The sequence below is a fragment of the Prinia subflava genome, chromosome 6, assembly GCF_021018805.1.
Source record: "Prinia subflava isolate CZ2003 ecotype Zambia chromosome 6, Cam_Psub_1.2, whole genome shotgun sequence".
In the NCBI taxonomy this organism is placed as follows: Eukaryota; Metazoa; Chordata; class Aves; order Passeriformes; family Cisticolidae; genus Prinia; species Prinia subflava.
In genome coordinates this window covers 16,745,826-16,769,977 of record NC_086252.1, presented here as the reverse complement: position 1 = coordinate 16,769,977, position 24,152 = coordinate 16,745,826, and the positions used below count along the sequence as shown (strand labels likewise).

The 24,152-nt window shown below is 37.1% G+C and overlaps 1 protein-coding gene across 1 annotated transcript in view; it reads left to right on the top strand.

Moving 5' to 3' along the window:
* Nucleotides 1–19,937, top strand: part of AGPS (alkylglycerone phosphate synthase) — a 49,314-nt gene extending 29,377 nt beyond the window's left edge. The window contains exons 12-20 of the mRNA XM_063400444.1: nucleotides 2,006–2,057; nucleotides 4,285–4,361; nucleotides 5,505–5,617; nucleotides 7,126–7,195; nucleotides 8,125–8,186; nucleotides 10,286–10,375; nucleotides 10,773–10,872; nucleotides 12,532–12,589; nucleotides 19,635–19,937. Of these exons, the coding sequence (XP_063256514.1) occupies nucleotides 2,006–2,057; nucleotides 4,285–4,361; nucleotides 5,505–5,617; nucleotides 7,126–7,195; nucleotides 8,125–8,186; nucleotides 10,286–10,375; nucleotides 10,773–10,872; nucleotides 12,532–12,589; nucleotides 19,635–19,756 (744 nt within the window). The 3' untranslated portion in view covers nucleotides 19,757–19,937. The remainder of the gene's footprint in view (nucleotides 1–2,005; nucleotides 2,058–4,284; nucleotides 4,362–5,504; nucleotides 5,618–7,125; nucleotides 7,196–8,124; nucleotides 8,187–10,285; nucleotides 10,376–10,772; nucleotides 10,873–12,531; nucleotides 12,590–19,634) is intronic.
* The last annotated feature ends 4,215 nt before the right edge of the window (nucleotides 19,938–24,152 follow it).

Genomic DNA, 24,152 nt, shown 5'->3' with positions numbered 1-24,152 from the left:
TGTATCCAAGTTCTGTAGGACTTTTTCTCAAGACTGTGCTTCCAAACAAATCTTACTCTGGCTAGCTTCTTTCTCCACTGACTAACTTTGCTTTGCTCTGTACAAAACATACCAAATTATATATATGAATGGTAGAATGTACTCTGAATTGGGGAAATAATTTCAGAAATGTTTTAATTAATGCTAAACTAAACACAGCTTTACATTTTTTCCAGTGATTGGTCTAAATTAATGGCTTAATGTTCCAAGCCAGATGTTCAAACTGGTATGTGAATGACATGTATATGCTAGACAGCAGCACTTGCCAGTTTTTCTGTCGTGCTTCTACTGCTAGTGCTTGTCCTTCCTTTTAAAGGTATCTAAGCAGACATTTTGGGAATGCTTAATCATATAGCTGATCAACATTTAAAATCAGTTAAGGAACTCATGTCTTTTCCCTGTCTATGGGCTTAGTTAGGGGGAAGAAAGAGGCACGATTTGCCACTTAATGTTGCTCCATTTCTAAGCTTCTGTTGCTGCTGCTGCTGTTTCTGTGCTTACTTGAGCCTGAACTACTTATTCTCTTCTGTTGCCCCTTGCATCAATTTCAGTAGTAATTACAATAAATGCTGTCTGAAGAGCTCTTTCTTTTATGTGTCAGTCCACTTTATGGTAAGAATAATCAGCCTGCAGGTCGTGGGTGGGTTGGTCTCACTCGCACAGCCTTCTGTCGACCTGCCTGGTGAGCTCCCTTAGTTCTTCATGCTCTTTCTTCTTCCTGTGTGACCAAACATATATTAATGATATTGCCAAGTGTGAACATGTCAAATGAAGTGAGGGAGCAGTACTTCCATATCCATGTGATGGATGATGACTAGCCTAAAATTCAGACTTTGTCATGTTCCTCTGGCCATACATTTCAGTATGACTGGACATCAGCAATTATACAATATAGGCATATACATGACCAGAAACTTACCTAACTGAAGGCAGCTGTTCTTACACTTTCAGATTCCTGTTCAGTGCAGAATCTAGATTAGACCCAAGTACAGATTTTGATTGCAGTCTGACAGCAGAACGTGGGTCTACTAGGTCTAGCCAGGATGGAGTCAACCTTTTTCCTAGCAGCATGTGTGGTGTTAGCCTTCGTACTTATAACCAAAAGAGTTGTTAACACACCAGTGGTTTAGTTATTGCTGAATAACGTGTACACAGTGTTAAGGCTTTTTCTGTTTCTCCCTCTCTTCCCACCAGCAAGTATGTTTGGAGCAGATAAGAGGCTGGGAGGGCACACAGTTGGGACAACTGACCCAAACTGACTAAAGGCAGATACCACAGAATATCATGATCATAAATAAAACTAGAGGGGGATGCTTCATAGGGGTTGGCATTGCTTGAAGACTGGCTGCATATTGGTCAGCTGATGGTAATTGATTGCTTTTTGCATTGTGCTTTTGTGGGTTTTTCCCCCATTTTGCTTACCAAGCTGTCTTCATCTCAACCCATGAGTTTTTCCTCTTTTGCCCTCCTGATTTTTCTTCCCAATTCCATTGGGGAGGGGGCTGAGTGAGCAGCTGTGTAGTGCTCAGCTGCATGCCAGGGTGACCCTCAACAATTAAACTTTTTCAATGGATTTTTATTATGTGTGTATCTCTGATTACACACAAAAGCATCAGCTTGATGTACTAAACAAGTGTACTATCTTTAGTGCATATGCCATTTTAGAAATACACTCAAAATTTGAAGATCAATGTTTTTGGACTGTTACTGTGTTGGCTTGAGGTTAAGCTGCGAATTCTCGATGCATTATATCAAGACATACCTAGTAGATGTTGCTGTTCCAGTGAAAACAAGCTTATAGTCACCCTGTTTCAATTATGATGATGGCCAGAGGTCTCTGGTATCAAAGTGTGCTGTCTTATATGCTATTTTAAAATTAAAATTTAATTGTAATGAATTTAAAATCAATTATGTACATAATCTTTTTATTCTTCCTTCCTCTCACTCCCCTAACTTTGCCTCCAAGAGATGTGCTCCTGCATCAATTCGCCTTGTTGACAATGCACAGTTTCAGTTTGGTAAGTATGTAGATCATTGTGGAGTATCATCTGTTTCCAAGAGGTTTTTCGTAGCTTAAGTGTGTTTTGGGTAGTAATTCTTTTGCTCAAATCTAGACAGAGGGCAGTGAACCCAGAGTTCAAACTCCAGATAGTGCCATAATATGAGTTTCAGAGGCAGAAGCCTGTCTTTGTCTCTGAGGAAACGCTATCAACTACTCGAGTCAGTAAAGAGCCATGCTCTGCCTGTAAATGAGATGGGTTTTCTGCTATGTTTCCTTTCTTGACATTTAGTTTGTTAGTGAGATTGAAATTCTGGAATCAATTCCTCTGTTTTGCTGTAAAGGACCAGAGATTTTAGTTTTAAGATACAGTACTTGAAACATTTTCTTCCTAAGAGTATTACTGAGAAGTTGGATATGAAAAAAAAATCAGAATGCCAACACCTTATTTTCAAGGTAAGTGGGTTGATTCCTTTACATTTCATGAAAGCATCTCAAAGATTCCTTAGAAGTAGTAGGTTTTTTGAAATACTGTGATATCATAATGTTCGATTGGGTGGGAGAGAGGCAATGGCATACTTGTCTGAAGTGATCTGTCTGTTTTCCAAAAAAATCAGATGTTGTGAATGCTGTAACTGGGTGCAAGTACATCTAAGCTGTTAAGCTTTGAGTATTGAAAGTCGGTGAAGCTGCCAGAAGATTCCTGAAGACAAAAGATTTTGTAAAATTTCAGCTAGCTCAAACACCTAAATAGGGCACTGTCCAATATGCAGAACAAAAATTTCTCAGCAATTCTTAGAGAAAGCTATCATTTTAAACTAGTAAATTTGGCAGAATATATATTCTGGCTCATGACACTCTCATGGAGATCCTAAAGTTCCATGACCTAAAAGCTGATGACTTGCAGAACTTGCTGAGACCATGCTGTTTTGATTGTACCCAGAAGATGAAAATGGGAAGTGTGACTGACCTTAAAAACCTCTGCTATAATACTTCAACAAGTCAGAATTTCTGAAACTTCTTTTGCACAGAAGCCTCAGTGATGAATCTCAGCTTCAAATGACATAAATATAATAGTGTTGAGAAGGTTGAACTTCATTTTTCAAACCAAGGAAATAGTGATTTGTAAGAGCTGAGAGGTTCAGCAAGCCTTGCTGCTTGCTTTGCTCACTCTTTTGTGTTATGCTGTTCTGCTCAGACCTGTCCAACAGAAGGCAGATGCATTTCTTTCTATTTGGGAAGCACAATTTGAGCAATTGCAAGCTGCAAATATAGTTTCAGGTGTGTCAATATCGATTGTTCTTGTAGTCATTGTTAAGTATTTTTTTAGATTATGGTTTAATAAATTCATAATAATTCTTCAAAATAATAATTCTTTTCATGCTTTCTTTGTGCTTCCTGAAGTGTGCTTGTAGGTGTCCTCCTTGGGGTTTGTATCTGCAGAGACACTGCCTCTTTGCTTAGGAGTTAGAAAGAGCAGTCAGTGTTGAACTTCATGTGTTACTCAGGAGGAAATGCTTTGTGAAGTATTTTAGAAGGAAGTGTCATGTAAATGGTGCATAACTTTTTATGAATTGGGCTCACAGCGTGTAGGCCAGATGCCAGGCTGCTAAAGTGAAGCAGTAATGAGAGTTCAGAAGTTGTTTGTGACTGAAAACAATGGAACAAACAGTAAAAGACTTTCATCTCAATTAAACCCAGTCCTGAGGCAGAGATGTTAATTTAACAGGCTCCAAGACACCATTTATATATCCTGGTAATTTTAGTTCCCCGTTTGTCATTAAGGAAGCAATTACTAGCTTTATGTAGAAAACTTCACACAACTGATATAACTGTTAAGGAAAAAATTGCTTGACTCCTAACTTGCACCATTTTTGGCTGTTTGTTTCAGTGCTTTTGGTATAACTTAAAAAAAGATCACTGATTTTTGTTTAGTTTTGTGGTGTAAAAATAATGAAGTGCTCTCTTAAAAAGTTTCCATGTGCCACAGGCTTGTGAAATCTAAGCTAAGGCAGCCTTAATTAAAATGTCAAATATTTGTGCACAGTTGTACGTCTTCAAAAAATTAATGAAACCTTTTCCTAAATCATGTTCTAAATGAATAGAAGGAATTCTCTTTATTTTTGATAATCAAAATGCTCCAAGCAATTCTAGTAATTTTGACTACCAAGCCAATTTGCCCCTTGAAGTGAGAATCTTAAGAGCACTGTTTGCCTTAATATGCCTTTTTCTGCTTTTTGCCAAAGGTCACGCTCTTAAACCACAAGTTGCTTCCATTTTTACATCGTTTTTGGATGGACTTAAAAAGTTCTACATCACAAAGGTAATTTGGGGGTTTTTAATATTGGTTTGAAATTTGTATGCTATTCATAAAACACAAGATTTTTTTGTAAACTGCTTCTAATGCAGCAGAATTTGAGTAACTGATATTACAGTGTAAGAACTTGAGGTTCTAAAGGCGGTTTAATTCAAATGAGATTGTGTTTGAGGAGTTATTCCAAGCTGTTGTCACTGGTCATACCTGTATAAGAGATTAACGTGCCTTGTCTAACAGTAACTTGGTGACAGGGGAAGACTGGAGTTCACCCAGCTTACAGACCAGTGATCATCAGTGAGTACTGATGGAGCAAGGCCCACACTCTACTGTATATTTAGCTCCCTAGATTTTCTCAAGGCATGCTCTACCTTGTTATTATAGTGAGCTAGAATTTTGCAAGATGCTCAAGATACTTGGCAGATTTTCCCATATAAATTGTTTTGTCTTTCTGAAATTCATTCTTTTTTAACCTACAATTATTTGGTGCTAAAATGATGTCACCTAGGCTTTAGTAGTAAATATCTTGTCTTATTATTGATTTTTCCTCCAAATTACCTAACTAGAGAGTTCCGGCAAATATGGGTATTCAAATGTAGAAAATTTCATTTTTTTCCAAGAGTGGGTGTACTTCTGGAAGACAGTGACTAGTATTGATTCTGCTGCTTTTTCTTGGACTATTGAAGTGGGAAATAACATGTGTCTTGGGACTTCTTTTGTTAGGGAATACATATTCTGTTTAGAGATAGCCCAGATGTTTTTTCCTTCCCTCCACATTCATGGTGGTCCATAGTTTTCTTCCTGCTTTTATAGCTGACAGGAATAGGTGATTGAATGTCTCTACTGCTCAAAGCATTTAAGACCTGGGTTTTTTCTACAGCATAGGTAGATAGCTATTTTGCCTATCCTGTTGTCTAACAGGAGGAGAGAGGTGACAGATAATTTCTGTTATTTCAGTTGACCTGTCCTGTCAAGGAAAAACTTAAGTGTTTTGGGAGTAAATTTTTGAAATATTTTTTCCCCGATCATTCCTCTTAATTGCAGCAACACTTGTGGACCAGGGCACATGCCACATATTTGAAAAGTAAACACCTGTTGCTTGTATTCTACCACATAGACTGTGACTAATGGAAAGTTTGTCTCTCTCTGCAGTTTAAAGGATTTGATCCCAGCATACTGTGTGTAGCTACCTTGCTGTTTGAGGGTGACAGAGAGAAGGTTCTCCAGCATGAGAAGCAGGTCTATGATATTGCCACCAAGTTTGGGTATGCTTTTCAAAGAACATTTTCAGTGTAAAGCTGGGAATGAACTGTCCAGGGAAAAGTTGGCCTAGCATATTTTTGTAGTGGTTACTGTATGGATATGTTCTCAATTTACTAATTTGAAGTGGCAGTAATTAGCTACTGGTTGTTCCGTTTGATACATATGGCATGTACTAACTCATAGGTAACTTTACTGAAAAACTTCAGTTCCCTGTGTATTGCAGAAAAAGATTTACTAAATACAGAATGAGAGTTATTAAAGTGGAAACCAGCCCTTTTGCAGGCATGGAAGCAGCTTGTTTTGCAATGCTAGACTATATTTTGACTACAGATAGAGACGAAATCATAAGGGTGATATTAAATTTTTGCAGAATTCATGTGAGTATATGAATACAAGAAACTTGTTTAGTTAAAAAGTGCAGTGACTTTCTCTCCCACAAAGGGACAGAAAACACTTATTGAAGTGGCAGGCCAGGTATGTATAATGACCAGGTAGTTGCTTTAGTTCTACCTTCATTAAGCATGATTCATAAAAACCAGCATTAAAACTGATTTGTCTAGAGTGTACTGTTACTGCTAATACTAGTCTCAGCTATTCAAATATACATATAAGTGCTATTTCATCCATTTTAAGGCTCTAATTTCTGAAATTTGTGCTTTTATTGTGCTTTTGTTCTGTTACTTCAACCATGAAACCTTTTGTAATTTGCTATGTCGAGATGATTGTGAATTGATAAGGGGGGAAACTTGTTTTGTTAGATCCATTAGAAGATGGTGTTGTCTATGCTGCTTTATTAAGGCTTTTGGTGAACTCTTTAATAGCTTACTCTGTTCTAAAATGCTAAAGGATCTAATGGTTTTATAGTATAAAATTCTTCAATTCTATGCTTCTTCAGGGTGTCTGATTTCACACCCACCCTTCTCTCAGATTTATGGGAGCTTGTAGGACGACTGAGTTCAGCTGCACAGCACTTTCTTGTTCTTAGAAACCAATAGTGAAATGCTTTCATAATAATCCTTGACAGACTAGTGAAAGCAAGGCTTCCTCTTTCTTTAGTGCTATGGCTTTTATGTCTTTTTAAGGTCTCTTATGCTTTGGGGAGCTTAAGTCTTGGGGGTCTCATGACCTGTGTGCATAAAAGTACACAAATTCAACTTGCTTAGAAATGCAATTACCCGTGTTCCTGTAAGTTAATATCCAAGATATACGTTGTCTGCTTGTGTTTTTCCACTCTTTTGTGAGTTTTGGAGACTGTTTTTTAAGATCACATCAAATACTTTTTTAAGTTCATCTCCAGGTTGTGGAATGAAAAGAGAAATTAATAAATGTCTGATTTGAAGTAACTTCTGATTTCCAGTGAAGAGACCTTACTCACTATTAATAACTATTTTAACACAGTTTAGGCAGCTGTTCTTCCACATATGGTTAGTAATCAAAGTTGTTTTACTAATATTTTTGTGAACTGGTGACTAACTTGGTGGAAAATTAATTAAATTCTTGTAAATTGCAGTGGCTTGGCAGCAGGAGAAGATAATGGACAGAGAGGATACATGCTGACGTTTGTCATTGCTTACCTTCGGGTAGGTCAGCTTTTGTCTGTCTGCTGCAACTGCTGTTAATTAATGTAACAAAACATAGAGATGCTTCTTTTAAGATGCTTTCTCTGAAACCTGAGTGTAGACTGCCTTGGATGATACCTCAGACTTCTCCAAGAGGTTGTACCTCTTCCAATTCTGAGCAGTGATAATTCATGGAATTTCATCAGCAAAGCACCGTAAAGACATTCATTTATATTCTTGTTAAGAAAATAACTTCTCATAAAGGGTAGGGAGATTAGATGGAAGAATCCACAGGGTGAATGAAATCAGAGGCTTGGAGTGTACTTAAAATACTCATGTGTTCACGTGTCTTTTTACTTTTCTTTGGCAGTCTGCTTATGGCTGGTTTAAATCAGAATTCCGACATAACAGACTTTTAGTCTAAACTGCTGCAGCTGTTCTTACGAATTTTAGTCTTACTGTTTGAGATTTTTTTATTTTTCAGAACAATATGCACACCCTGAGTGTTTGATTTGTTGGAGACAAATCACTGAATCTCCCTTTATTTCAGCAGGCTGTGTGTAAGATGGGAAGAGCTTTGTCTTTTTTCTATCTAGACAGCGACTACATTGCAAAAAATGTTTTTACTAGGTATTACACTGATGAGCAGAGTGAAACTCTTGGCTTGGTACTGTAGTGATATAAATACTTGATTAGTGTAGACGTACTGACAGTCTGACAAGTTGTCTCACTGTAGCCATGACATCAAACTGTTTGTCATCTTTGTCTTTTAAGAGCTTCCCTATTTCCATAATAATAACTTACGTCACTGGGACATATGGATGTTTTTGCTAAATTAGAATGTGTTTTTCTCCTGCCAACTAAAAAGTTGTTCACCTGGTAGCTGTGTAGCATACACTGGAATCCCGGATGCTGAATGTTACTGATAATATCCTTACTCTTTTTATTAGGATCTAGGCCTGGATTATTACGTAATAGGAGAATCATTTGAGACGTCTGTTCCTTGGGATAGGTAAACTCTGATTTATTAAAAATTCTCTTTAGAATTTTTTAAAACTTGTTTTCATTAAAATTATTCCTAACTCGTGTTTGCTCATGAGGATGCTTATTTTAGGCCTTACATGTATTGGATGCAACCTCAAATCTTGCAGCTGTGTGTTATTGCTAAAATTGCTGATGAATTGCATACCAGAATTTTGTAAATACAGTGTATCGAGCATTCAGTAATATTTCGTCTTAGGTTAGCTTACTGTAACAAATTTAGGACTTGAAATTGGCCTGTTTAGGAGGCAGGACATTGGTGACAATAACTGCAGTGGGGGATGAGCAGCTGTGTGTGGGATCAGGAGTGTATTTCAAACAGATTAGTCTATAGTGAAGATGAAAAAAAATAAAGTCTATTTAAATAAGTTTTTTCTTTTTCCAGTAATGTAGGGAAATAAAAACTGAAAGGTAACTTTTGCTGAAGATTGAGATCTTTTACCTAAGGGTATTTTATCTGTTAGCTATGGCTGAGAAACATTTCATCACAACAGAGTTTAATATACAGAATAATTTTGGATGCTCCTGTCCATTTGGTAAGCCTGAAATCTCTTAAATAGGATCTAAAGTGATTTGAATCAAAGCTTTAAGCATTCAGTGCAAAGTCTGATGACTTAAGCTGGCAACTCTATACCCTTGCTATTGAATTTAGTGGCAATTGTAGATTCCAGCCCCTGTTTGTAAATTGGCAAGGTATCCTAAGAGTGTAGAAGAAATATAAGAACAATTTTAAAGTGAAAGTGCCCTTCCTTTTACTTTAGCTTTATAGATTTTGAAGCATGCTAACTTCTTAGTCACCAATTTGTTTTGCCTCTCCCTCGTTTGAGAAGACAATGAGTTTTTACTTAAGGACTTAAGAAAGTATTTAAAATTGTCCTCACCAAAGCAAATGCTTTGAAAACCTTTTTCTACCTTGCCTTGCAAGGATCATGTAACTTTTCATATACTGGTTAACTTGTTCTTCACAGGTAGTAGATACTTGAATAAAATATTTAGCTGACTTTCCTATTCACTAAATGGTTAAATTCTCTGGTGTTCTGTGAATCTTTAATGTAGTTTTAAATCTATGTAAAACATATTAATCTGAATTTTAGCACTGCAGACCTTTGGGGGAGAGAATGTGTAACTGAAGAAATGGTCATTTGAAAAACAGTGATTTCTTTTGGTTGCTGTAGCACTTTGTTTGCACCTGGGTCTGTCCTAGAAGAACCTAAAAAAAAACCCAAAAGCAGAACAAGTATGGCTTCTGACAAGGTCTAATTGCTCATTGCCACATTAGAATTATAGCATTTCAAGTTGGCAGAGTAGTGCCCAGCTGAAAGATCTCCAGTTTTGGTCTTGCAGCAACACAAAGGTATGGTGTTAGTAGAGCTTACCAGACCTTTGAGTTCTCAAGATTTCTTCTATACTTGTTAACTGCTTTGCCAAAACTTTGAGGCTGTTCTGCTAAGCAAGTAGCAGAACAGCCTTTTTACAAGACATATTTTCAACAATGGCTACAAGTACAGACAAAAACATTATTTAAATGGGAATCTGAGATAACTACAGTTCTTACAGCTACAATACCTTAAAGAACTCATTCTTTCAAAACATGAACCATCATCTCAGAATAGTGATAATAAAATAATCATCAATAGTAACAGCAATGGTGAAAGATAGTAATGATAATTTTATTGACTTAAATTTCTCTCCCCCTCTACATCTACACACATTAGAAATGTTTAAAGGGTTTCTTAGCAGTATAGTTAAACAAACAAAAAAACCATACAGAAGTAGGTAACCTCCTTTGTTTTTCAAACACTTTTGACACCTCTTCCTTACGAAGAAGATCTTTTAGGTTCTCTGTTTCAGAGTAAACTTGCTTTTCAGGAGAAGTGCAGAAAAAGCAGTGGAGTCTTGATGAGGACTATTCTTAGAACAAAGTCTAATCTAGTTAACACTGATTTTGAAGGTACTTTTAAGTTGTATTAGATCATGCTTTTTAAAAAGGTTGATGAAGTTCTTTTTTTTTTAGAAGTTGTATAAAAGCACTTACTAAAATTTTATATTTCAATGTGTTCCCTGTTACAGGGTTTTGGACCTTTGTAGAAATGTAAAGGAGAGGATAGTACGAGAATGCAAAGAGAAGGGCGTTCAGTTTGCTCCTTTTTCCACCTGTAGGTAAGCCATGCAATAGTCTAAAAAATTTTTCTTGAATCATTGTTTAGTAAGAGATCTAGTGATGATATTACAAGTAATAGTAGCCTTGACCTTCCTCTTGAAACTGGAAGTGGATTACATGTGGAAGAGTGGGGAATTCAAGGGATTAGTAACACTCACTTAGACTTTAAACTCTTGCTTATATGGACAAGAGTCAAGTATAGTGACTTAACAGCTTCAACTTTCAAAGTCATAGCATTGAGTTGCTCATGGATTAGGAGCAAAAAGGATAAAAAAAATTTAAAAAGATGCTGTCCCTTTGAATAAGATAGGAAGTAATCTTATAAATTTTATAATGTCACATAGTGGTTGACTTAATATCATAAAGCTTTGTTTGTAATGCAGTTCTCTTCAACAGGGTGACACAGACTTATGATGCAGGTGCATGCGTCTACTTCTACTTTGCCTTTAACTACAGAGGAATTAGTGATCCTATTCATGTCTATGAACAAATTGAGGTAATGTATGAAGGAGCAATAGTCAAAGGGGGAAAAGCTGATGACCTGTATTTTGTTCTGAACCTATTGGCCAAGCTTACTGAGTTTTGCAGGAAGGATCTCAGAAGTCTGTTTGTAAAGCTTTGGTCATTGTCAGTAATAAGAGGTACATGTTAATAGTTCATCAGGTAGAAAAAAAGACTACCAGGTGACTGTTTTAGATACCAGTAAATGAATAGTTCTGACTGAAGTACAGAAGACTTAGAGTTTCTTGGATGGCAGAAACTTCAAACCTTAAACCCCAAATCCACAGGAAACTAGTCTTTGTTAGTTCCAATATTTACAAAGGTACTTCTGCTTGATACTCAATCTGTAAAATGATAAAACTGTTGAGATCATACCTTATTAATAGTGCTGCATGTCGAGAATCAGGAATGGTATTGTCTCATGCCATTTCTGTTAGGCTTAGATAAGCACTGGTCTAAGTCCAGTCTGTTAGACCAGTTGTAAGCTGCTTCAGCATTGGCCAAGAAGCTCTGCAACAAATCTGCTGCAACACTTTGGCTGATGAAACGCTCTACTTACCTAGTTAGGGGAAACTAATATCCTTGTTACCTTCAAGATGTAATTCTTAGAAGGACTATGGCCAAACTGCTTTTTGTCCTACCTTCTGGTTCCTAGCTCGAACTTCAACACCAGAAGATTGCTAATAGGAGTGTAAAGAAATAGTATTTATAACTGGGATATCATTCTTCTCATGCTTGTTTTTTAGAAACTCCTCTTGAGTTTGGCAAGTGGATGCAAAGTTTTATCTACAGGTTCAGAGACTTCCATGCTGTTGCATATAGGGCGCTGAAGAAAGTAATACTTGAGAATTTATTTAATGGAACTTTACTTATACCTAGATATTACTTCTATTGGAATTAGTTTGTATGATGACCTGGATGCACATCTTCCATTGTAGTGACTAAGTTTAACCTAACAAAGTGAGTTTGCTGACCAAGTATATGTATTCTATGGCAGACTGAAAAAAGCACTTAACTACATTTATATATATTGTTCCTAAAAAAGTACACCCTTTTGAAAAAAAAACATGTAGTGCTTGGGCTTAGAAAAGCTTTCATTGTTACACCTTCTAAGCTCCCTAATTATTCAGAAATTAATTGCAAAGAAGATTCTACAACCTGAATATTTTTAACATAAAAAACTAAATTTATTTTCTGCCACAAACTGCACCCATGAAAGGGTTGTCTGTTGTAAAGTACTCACTGCCTCAACCAGGATCTTGGAGATCTGGGTTGAAATCTGATCTGAGTAAGGATCTGATGAGCCTGTTTTCTGACTTCTTTATTGAGACTTAATCGTCTTCCAAATCCCAGCCACTGAACTATTTAAGTTTTGGCAAGGGGAAAGTGATCTAGAATATTCTATTCTTGAGCAATACTTTTGTTACAAGAGATGCCATTTGAAATGTTTTGGCTTTGATAATGTTTATTTAGAAAACTCTTACTTAATTTTATCTGCAGGCTTGAATTATAATGTTTACCTATATAATGCACCCTAATTACTTCAGGAACTTTTTACACACATCTGTGTGTATGAGTGCAATAGCAAGCATTTCATTAAATCAAAAATCTTGTGCAATTGCTGTTGAATAAATACTGTATCTTTCAAATTTAGAGGGCTGCTAGAGAAGAAATACTTGCCAATGGAGGAAGTCTTTCACATCACCATGGAGGTAATGTTCTCAGTCTAATATTAGTCTCTTTGATACTGCCAAATATTCATGAGTACCTCAAATAGTTTGTAGTGGAACTCTGAAAAATATTTCATGGCATTAACTGAAATTACCAGGGGAGGGTCGAGGGAGAAGGAGATGTCCTGCCATTTTATCTAGAAACTTCTCACTCTTTTTCCAGTTTGATCAGTTTGTCTTAAACAATTTCTGCGGATCCTTGTATAGATATATATTCAGTTACAAGGACGTCAAATGGGAGTTTCACAGTTTTGTGTCCCTGGTGGCTTTGTGAATGCTGTTAGCCCAAATTCCAGAGCACTTAGGCAAAGTGTCTGAATAAAAGAGCTAGTGATTTTAAACTGGACTATGTTGCAATCTCCTATTTGTTGCATAATTGATGTTAGGTAAGTGTTGACTTTATTGGCCTGCTGTCTGATAAGTTCTGGTTACCTAGTTTCTTCTCTTGGAGTTTAGGGATTACTTGTCCTGTGTTACTAGCATCTTAACAAGGTATTTTTTGTTTTATTATTAAGAACTAATGTTATATATAAGCGATACTTCCTACACTTGATGCTTTACATATGCTTTTCCCACATACATGGATAGTCTAATTTGATTGCACATGTCCTGTATAGCACTATAACCTTGGATGTCAGGAAGACTTGTTGAAAAGTCTGTGTGATTTGTGCAGCTACCTTCTTGAAATTGATTGTCTTAATGCATTTTGTCTCTCTGCTCTCTTGGGGCATTGCCTGGTCACAGATATAAGAGCAAAGAAGAAGTCTAATAGTTTAAAACTAGAGAAAAAAATTGTAATTCTAAAAGCTCTGTGTGGGGGGAAAAAACCAAAGGGCAGAAGCTGTGCTTTAAAACATTTCAGTGACTTCCTAGACTTGAAGATTTTAGCTAGGGCTGTTTTCAGGCATCTTGCGTTGTGATGGAAACTGAAATGGACTCTGCTTTAGCAGTATCAGGATATTGAAGGAAGTGTAGGTAATAACATGAGTGAAAAGGTTTCAGTATATTTGTGTTTGATATGTTCTTATGGTCCTCTGATTAAATCTTTAATATGGTGCTGTAGTGGACCTGTCAATTCTCACACATTGGATGTGGAATTACTGCCTTGATCTACTCTCACGCTTTCCCTGCTGTGGCAGCTCTGTTTTACTGTGACTGGCATTTCATCCAACTCACATGCAGCTGGAGCTTGTCACACATTTGGTTGTATTTGCCCTCACCATGTCAAACCTTGCTTACCACATGTGTTGAACAAGAAAAAAAAATTATATAGTATTTCAAACCCTTGTGCACTTGAACCTGTGACTCCACAACTTTAAAAACTGGGTTTCTGTTTGACTTTGTATGCTGCTGTTGTATGCATAACTGCCTCTGATACAGATACATATTTTCCACTTTGAGTGGTTTTGTATGGCAGTTCATTGTATTCAATATTCAAGATTAATTTATTCCAGTGCTTAGTAGATGTGGTGCTGAAAATTAGCCTAATATTGTCGGTTTTATTTACTGACCTTCAAGCCTTGTCACTCTTAGCAATGACTGGTCTATTGTATGGGGTAAAAGAAAATAGTGGTGCAATTTCCTTTGGTGTTTGTCTTGTAATTGTGATTAATAACAGTTGTTTTCACTATCTGGAAACAGACAGTCTGATTTGTCTGCCTACAATCACACTGTGATAAATGGAGCTATTTTAACTCTGGGTTTGTGTATCAAAGAAAACAGATGTAGTCTGGGACTTGAGGCTATAGGAAATACAAAGCCTGCTTAAGTCAATCTTCATATACTTCTTGAGTGAAGAAATGGTCATGTATGACAGTTTGAGTTGTGTAAATGTATAAATTACATTACATCTGGGGAAGTACCAACTGCAGGTAGGTGCACAGTGAGAACTGAAATCGTGGTACTTGTAACTTTACAAAGAGTAGCTTCAGAAGGACTTTACTGTGGATAAATCTTCCTTCCCTCCACCCCCCATTATAGTTGTCACCCTGCCTTGACTGTGTCCTACGCTTAGAAAGGGACATTGCACATCTTCAAGCACAGCTTTGATCCTTCTGCTTTTCTGGGCACTGGGTGTCTGTAGATTTGAGAGTTATGTAAGGTTGCTAGAGAGCCATAGATAGTGTTTAGAAAATTAGCATTTGAAAAGGAGCATTAGCAATGGCAATTTCTTGTAGATACGAGTTTAAGTTCAGCTAAGTAATTATTCTAAACATTAATGGCAAGCCTCAAAAACACCCATATCATGTGCCACACTTGAATTTCTCTTTTATCAAGCATGCCTTTTTTGTACACATGAAATAATGCACTGAGGAAGTATCAGTAGGTATGACTGGTGTATAAATACAGCTATGACCCCTTTGGGGGACACCATCAGAAAGGGAGAAGGTTGGATTTGTACCTGATCCCTTTCATATTACCAAGCTAAGGACCCATGTAAAACTAAAGAACAGTGTAAAATGTAATGATATATTGCTTCCCTTTGAGGGACTGTTTTAACTACAGCTAGTTTCTTAAGGAAACAATTATCAGATTGTGAGGTTGAGGAAAATAGCCCCATTTAGCCACTTAACATAATAGAACTAATTTTCTTCTACTTTCTAGACAGCTAATTAGAATAAAGGTTAACCAGGTAGCACAGGTTGCACAGATTTAGCTATAGTATCAATGGCAGTTTATGTAGGAAAACAGAAGATAAGAAAAAAAAAAATCCCACAACACTAAAAACCAAAGCAAACCACCCAAAACAAAACAAAGGAAAAAAAAAAACCTTGCACCTTATTTGCATTCAGTTACAGGTTCTTCTGTATTAATGCAGTTCTTCTGCATTAAGAGGCTGTGGCATAAGCTATACACTGCAGTAATTAACTCAGACAAACTACAAAATCTGAAATTATTAAATTCTGTTATGAAGGGGAGTTGAACACATTCTTTTTTCTTCTACACAGGGAAAAAAATATTCTACCCTTAGGTTAAGCATACTAGAGCTTCCTCTACTCATTAGAATGAGTTGAAACTGATACATTTGGTAGACATGGAATAACCTCATGTGAAATAATACAATAACACAGTTGTATTTTCCTCCTTGGTCTGTGGAAAGTCTTAATAGTATAGTCATCTTCAGTGCCTTTTCAAAAAAAAAAAAAAAGAAAAAAGAAAAGGACCTCCTGATTCATCAGCACTGAACTTGAAAGTATTTCAGCTGCTAAAATACCGAGTGAAAATATGCAGTGCTGCCATGTTTTGCATTATTGCACTGACCTTTCTCGCTGTTGCAGAGTTCTCCCTGGAAGAGTAATAGCATGTTAAGCAGTCTATAAGGGCAGAGAGCTGCTTTCTGGAGGCACAGCTAGCTGCAGGAAGAGCAACAGCTGGGTGAGCCTCATCCTTCTAAGGACCTGTCAGTGCTGCTCCTTTTGCAAAGCTGTCATGCAGTAACTGACTCCTCAAGCTGAAAGGGCTGGAGCAGAGCAAGTCCAGAGCCATGTGCAGGGCCACCAGAACCTATTTCCACTGGGGCTGCACAGTGCTATAAATCTGTTCTGATGGGTGTAGAGTAACTCCTGGAATCAATCAGCTACAAGAAAACTTTCCCTACAAAACTATTCATGTGTGCCCTGGTACTTCATATTCCAAAAGTGAGAAAAACAACTGCTGCCTGCTGTTTGCTCACTCTGTTTTTTGCAGCCAGACTTTTTGTAGCCATCCAGATGCATTATCGAAGATGCGCAAATGAAAAAGGGCAGTGGAAAGATGAACAGCTTTTCCAATGAAACCAACATGGAGCAGCATGTGTCAGAACTGGGGAAAAGTTACTTAGCCAGTTCATGTATTTCTCTTTCAAATACAGAGTAGAATAATAGATAAAAACTTAAAAATAAAGTTGGTGCTGGACTGCCTTTGCAGTTGTTACTGAACAAGCTCCTTGCCTTTCTGATCTGAAATACCTTTTGAGAAGTAGGCTACCTGCCATGCTGTGGCGTTTGCACTTGGTGTAATGGGCTGGGGTTCAGACTGGAGGTTTCTGGCTTCCTAGCAGTGAATGTTTTAAGGCACTATTAGACTGCTCAGCACATCTCAGAACAGGCCATTTGCCAGCTGTAAAACTTGAAAACTGATTCTCTCATACCTCATCTTGGATACATAGGATAACTGAATCACATGATGGGTGAGGTTGCAGGGGGCCACAACGGGTCATTTCATCCAATTTCCCTGCTCAGACAGGGCCATCCTAGAGCACCATTGCACAGGGTTGTGTCCAAAAGGTTCTTGAATACCTCCAGTGAGAGAAACTCCACACCCTCTCTGGACAATCTGTTCCAGTGCTTGGGCACCTGCACAGTAAAGAAATTATTCCTCATGCTTCGATGGAGATTCCTGTGCCCATTGTACTTTTGCTCGGCGCCACCGAGCAGGGCTTGGCACCATCTTCTTGACACCCTCCCTTCAGATGCAAGATTGTCTTCAGAGGAAGAACATGCAGGAAGGAAGGGCTGTGTTTGTTTCCAGTTGGGGCACAAGGATTGTGCATGTGATGTGTACAGCTGAGTGGACAAGTAGTAACTTGCTGTCCCAAGCTACTGCAAATACATTGGTAATGTTATGATGTAGTATATAGAATCAGGTGACTTTGATCTCATTTTTTAATTGTGAAAACTATACAGTGCTGAAAGCCTGTAAGTGGTAGATGCTTGTATCAGTTCTAGTATTGTGCACTATCTCCTGTCAGTTCTGCATAAATGCCATCATGTAGGGCTAAAACTGAAAAGTCTACTTTCTCTAGGGTAGAAATGGGAAGTTAGTTTTCTGTAGTCTGTGATAAGATAAGGCTTAACTGAGATCTCCTTGTTAGGGAAGTTAAGGCTTCCTTGAGCACAAAGTTGTTCTTCAACTAGGCTTAAAGTGGAGGTGAGCAACTTTGTCACTTGGAATTATTTTTATGTTCACACTAATATCTTTTACTATTATGGCATTTTCTTCCTCTTTTTTTCTTCTCATGCTTGAAGCCATTTGGGTTGTCCTGTGGAGGAGGAGGACCAGAAAATCTATAGCACAGCACTCACCTGAAGTGGGACAATATATAAATGACCTTTCTAAGTGCTGGTCTCATTTTCACAGAGCCTTTCTTTCACTTGTTCTGTTTTCCATTTTATTTGATGGACCAGCTTAGAATTAGGAGAGATTGTTTCAAAGCTTTTTAACTCTAATGTGAAAACTTCAGTAGTTGAAAAGTCCATGTACATATTATTGACATGAACTGTAGGAGCAGGGAATCAACTTTGCTGTTATCAAGGGGTTAAAATCTTTTGTTGAGCATGTTTGTGAAGGACTGCTGGTAACTGTAGTACAGCTTTTTTTCTTTCCAGTTCACTAATCAGATGTATGTTAGATTTATTATTGCAAAAGTATAAACCATAGAAAATTTGACAAGATAGATGTGTAAATTATCACTTTGACAGAACTAATGATGCACTCCAAGCACCTTCTGTTTTCCAGCACTTGGTGAGCGACTTCATTAAATATGCAATGACTGTTTGGTGCTGCTCAGACAGTAGTTCAGTTCCTTGTGGAATTGCATTATTACTGGAGGTGTAAAAGAGGCAGGCATGCTAGCTGTTGGGCATCCTGCTGTGATTCTAATGTGCTCCATCTTGTTGGAGCAGTTGTTTGCAGTCTTTTCAGGACAATTACATCCATAACCACAGAACACGTTCACTGAAACTATATTACAGATAACAGCTGAGAATAGTAATGATTGTTCTTCAGCTGCTTGTGTAAGAGCCAGTGTGAGTGACTTGAGGGGATGGTCAAGCACACCCACAATTCAGGTGTTTTGTAGTAGTATTAAGGTTTTAACAGATAAAATTCAACCATGCCAGACAGTCACATCGTAGTGACAGTATATTCACAGATGGGGATTTTTTCTTGAGCTGGGGCTGCAAAATACAGCCAGAGCTCCTACCACATGACAAATTCTTTTGTCCTTCACTTGTGATCTTTGATCTTGACACACATGCTGCTAATAGTAATTTTCTAGCAAACTGCAAATTTCATTCTGTCTCACATTATTTGCTTTTCCTGTTGGCATTGTGACTGGCTCGTATTCCTTAAGGTATAAACAAATATACTCTGTTCTTCAGAGGTGTCCCTGTAATTTATTATTCTGATGACAGTTTGATGGTTACCCTGAAACAGGGCACAAAAGATGGCTTGAATTTAGCTTCAGATACTTTTAAAGCTTCTGTCTCTCAAGCCTTTACTATGTCTTATCATTCTGACAAATGGATTGTGTTTCAGGCTGACAAGTTAAATACTTGTGTGTGTTTAATGAAAAAAATGTCCTCAGTTTTGAATGATCTGTTAATCAGAGTTGATGATTTGGTTAATTAGCATGTGAACACTTGGCCATTTAACAGGACTATTGTGAGAATTTAGTGAAATGAGTTCTTAAAAGATTGTTTCAGCTTTGTTTGTATTTGGTATATGTTGTGAATAGCCATTTTTGCTTGAGAAACAAAGCTCTCGTGTAATGGTGTTGAGCAATTACCAGCCAGTATAGAAGTTTTTAAATAAAATATTAAGCCTTCTTCATAGAAACATTTTTTTGCTATTTAAACCAGTACTGGTTTAAGCTTGAGTATGTTTTCACTTTAAAGTAATCAAGAAGTCTGGGGTTCTGCTTTTTAGTAATCTTCTGTACAGTTTCCAACTTTAAATTAGTTTGTGGCTTTTTAAAACTCACTACTGATTCCTTGTCTTAACAGAACATGTGATTTCAGCCTAAGCTTCATCTAAATTTCATAGTTTCTAAAGAAAGTAGACAGTGTGGAACACAGTCTTCCTCTGGGAGTATGCTGAGCTTAATGAGCTTGATAGTCTGGTGGGCTCAATAAATCAAATAAAGCAAAACATTTCTCATTTTTGAATAAAAGCATTTATCACACAGTGTTTATTCATTCATGGTCACAAGATTGATTGGCTCCAGTATCCTGCCATATATTGAAACACTTTGTTTTTGCTTTTCCAGTAGGCAAATTGCGGAAGCGCTGGATGAAGGAGAGCATCTCTGACGTTGGTTTGGGAATGCTGAGATCTGTTAAAGAATATGTGGACCCCAATAACATCTTTGGAAACAAAAATCTTTTATAAAGCCCTGCACAAATGATGTACTAAAAATTAAAAATTACTGTTGAAATTCCTCCATTTTCATTGTATTGATATCCCAGTAATCAAATATAACATAGACTAAACTTTAAAAACTAGTAACTTACATTGATTTTTTGCTACTCCCTTCCCCCTTCCCCCAATAAAGTGTAAACATCACTGTTAATGTTTATGGACTTTTACTTAATAATGTTCCAACCTACTGGGCAAAAAATACCAACCAGGAAATGTAAATTTGGGGTTCCAAGTTGGGCTAGGCAGCACAGCTGGCAGTATTTTCAGTGCTGGATACTGCCAGATGATTCTTACTTAAGGCATCCCCTGCAAGGAGGACGAGGACTGACAACAGTGTTTTCTACAGAAGCAGCTGCACAGCCCAGCCTCTTGCTGAAGGAAAGCTGCTAAGAGACAGAGGAGAGAACACCAAGGAGTACCTCCCTGTACTGGATTGAGTATGTAACAGACTTGTAACCAGCAAATACTTAGAGTACAAATGTAGGCTTTCATCAAAAGAGAAAGTGTAAGTCAAACTACTAAAAATTCAGTAGTCTCTCGCCATAGTACTACTGGAAAATCTTACACAATTGAGCTGTTCTGAGTTGTATTTGCATTGCTGGGATAATCCTAAATTAATTGTAGGTCAGTCACTAAGTTTTGTACAATGGACGTTTCTCACTGTATGTTGAAAACAGGTTTGTAACAAAATTTTGTGTTCATCTGTACTTCAGTCCTAGTGTGGGTTTTGTTCCCATTGTGTTTGTTTTGCACAGATGCAAAATACCTTTTTCAGTTATTCAAATGAAACTGCCCAGCACTGTCTTTTGAAACAGTCACAATGATTTAATAAAACACTTAAATGGACAACCTACTGTCATCCTGGAAGTGAGATTTCCCCTTTAAGTTTTGTACAGTTTCCTATGGCCTTTATGAATCATTTATTTACTTCACAAGTAGCTACAATTTTAATTGTCCATTGAACTTTATGAAAATGAAATATTTTCTTGATCAGTATCATGTGAAAGTAAGCATTTTTACATTGAAACTTGAATCTTAATCAGTAAAATAAACAAAATATTTGTCAATACTCATGATCCATTTTTAAGATGGGTTCTTTCTTAAAGCAAATTATCCAACTTTTTGATAATTAATGTATATGCATAAGATAGAAAAAATACAGACTGTCCTTTGAGAACACTGTCTCTAGTCAACTGCTTCACAGCTCTGTAGTGTCAGTTTGGACACCTTTTCTATTGGTAGTGCCCTTAATGAGGTGAAAATGATAAATTCCATTTTTGTTTTTAAACTATTTTAGAATACTCTAATTAGCTTTCAGTTTTGGTAATATACCAAAAAGAGTATAAAATGCTTGAAAAAAATACTGTATATCAGACAACTCTGAACTTGTTCTAAGATTAATTTCAATGCTACAGTTAAAATGATTGAACAACATGGACACTCAAACCATGACTTTAAAGTGCATGTTGTCAAGGTGATTAAAGAAAACTTTTTTATGATCTTCAGGTCATAAGATAGGATGTTCATGTTTAATGCAGCTGGATTTACTTTGAATGGTCTTTATTTCACATTATTTCAATATAAAAATCTATTATTTTTTTCTTGTCCCCAGAGTTTGTACTTCAGCAGTAACCAAAACAAAAGTCAGTGTAGTCTGTGGTAGGAAACTGAGCCTTTGCACTGTGGTTAAGTGTTCCTTAAGTACACAGAGGTGTCTGGGTGAGTCTGCATGTGGCAGTGCAGGGGCTTCCTCACCTCAGCTGCTCACTGGTGACTCCGTGGCCACGGCTGGCGTCTCGCTGGTGACTTGTGTCACTCCCCAGTGGAGACCTTGCTAGGAGCTGGGAAATATGAAGGGTGTTTATGTGCCTCAATGAAAGTTTGTGTAACTATGAAGAATTAATTTTGAAGGAAAGCATGTGGAGCTTTTTTGCAGAATGACAGCACAAAGATTAGAACAATTAGTCATAGCTTAGTAATACTGATCTCTTTAAGATTTTGACTAGAGCAAAGCTCTACAACATCCTTCCCATTTTTTAATTTTCTGACTATGGTTTCCTCATCTTTTTTTGTATTGAAAGTACACAGGTAAAAACTCCTTGTACTCACTAACCTTTAAATAGCCACTGACTTCTGAAGTGATTTAAAATGCAGTAGAGATTTTTACTGGATGTCTATTGTTCTATGGGAGAGTGAAATAACAGGCTACAAGGGTCCCAGAGCATGTCACTGGATAGCTCTGAGAAAAAGATTAACTCCAAATGTAATGAATATTGCTGTCTTCCTAAGTACTATCTTATGAACTGGTCAGAGCTTAGTTGAAACTGCAGTTGAAGCATATGTATTACTGTCTTTAATTTCACATTGCTAATGAAAATAGAAAAAAATGTAATGCAAGTTCAGAAGACCCAGACAGAGATCACTCGCCATTAAACGAAATCTTACTTCATCTAATACTGGAGTCTTCCACCACTCTTCCTTCTGTACGCTCTACTTTCTTTCTACAGACTTCACTTCCTGTAGGTGCAGCCTGTTCAGAGATGGAGTTTGATCCATGCAGGTTAGAAGTGCTGATGCATAATACAACTCTTGCATTTGCTGGACTATTTTGGCCATATTACAAGCAGTTTTAATTAAGCTTTTAATGACTTCCAGTTACACAGCTTCTGCTCCCTTTGAAGGAGGAAAGGTGCAGAGAGTGACTGTGGCTTGGCTGTAAAACATGTTTACATTAGAGTGACCTTTATAAAAGTTTGGAGGGAAAAGAAGCAAATCTGTTAAAAGCTGATCCAGGATCTAAATCTTACAGTCAAAGAAAAATGTGTGTTGATTTGACTTACAGTATAATGGTTAAGTTAGAGATGTCATCTTTGCCTTACAGCTGTGAACAGAGGCCAGGCCAAATACTTCTTCCGTAGCAATGTTAATTAACTGAAACCAATTTCACAGGCAGGGATACATTAGCACTGAAATCCAGAAAACACAAATTGCTTCTCAGTCTTGGAAATGTATGTTTATCAAGGTTGTAAGTTAATTTTCTGCAAATAAAGCCAAACAGTGTTTGTCATTTTAGTGTGAGATTAACTGTAAAGCTTCAGTTGTAATGTTAAGAGATTACAGAACCGTATATTATTAATAAAAAGAAAATCAGCCTAAACCAGTATGTGTTTTTTGTGATGGAACTAAACAGCTATGTTCTATTAACTTGTCATATTGCTTCCTTTTAATTTGATTATGAACTCTTACCTAAGGAAAACTATTAGGAAAGCTTTGGCACCTGCTGGGACAGAAGAGTGTGAATTTATAAATGTATGCTAATAGGAGCTCTGCTTTTCTGTCCCATGTAAAGCACAACAGGAAAGAGTGGATTTCAGGGAAAGAAGGGCACAACACCACCAGGCTATTTGGTTCAGAATTTCACCTCCTTGGTGAGGGCAGGATGGGGACCATGTTCAGCTGCTATTTGAAAGTTCTTTCAGTATAATACAAAAGCAGACCTTGTCTTATTTAGCTTTCCCATATTTCAAAGCCCTGTTGTATAGGTATATAATTTCCTGTTGCTGTGCTCATCTCTCATGTAAAATCTTCTTGTTACAGGTCCTGAAATCTGTTAAAGTTCTGCGTGCAGCAATGCATCACGTGTGAGCAGAAGCAATATTTCTCAGTTACCTGCATCACTGCTATAAAAAGACTTTGTGCCTTTTAAACCAAACTGGCTGAAACCACTTTGCTTTAAAGGAAGGTTGCATTGTCTTGTATTAGTACCGTTATTCAGTCTTAAGACATTGCACAAAACCTGCAAAAGTCATAGTATGCAGGGAACAGAGGAACTAATGATATGGTTTACCATGTAGAACAATGACAATTGCTCAATATGATTCAGTTTTTTTGTGTGTGCTTGCTCACAAGAAGGAGACTACCTTGTCATCAAGCATTTTATTTATATTTTTCTTCTATTAACAGCATTAAAATACAGCATTTTTACTTGGATCCAGTGAGTCTCAATCTGAAGGAGATTTTAGATGATATACATGTCTCAGGATGACAGCCAGACCCCATCAGTGTTCTCTTTGTTTGAAATACATAAATTTTATTAAAAGTTGGATCTGAACTCACAGCTGTGTAAATACTACAGGCTCACTGTTTATGGTTTTATAGTCCCAACACTGACTTTGAATTCCACATTACCTTTAACATAAATTGATGTCTTTCCTCAGGCTCTCTGTGGAGACCAGAATTGGCAGGTGGCTGCTTTTTTCAGCTTTAAGGTCTGCTTTGCTCAAAGGGCAGAGATGGTCAAAAATACTGTTCAAAGATGTTTGCTGTGCTGTCTCTGAAAAATACTAATGCTGTTAGTTTGAAATTA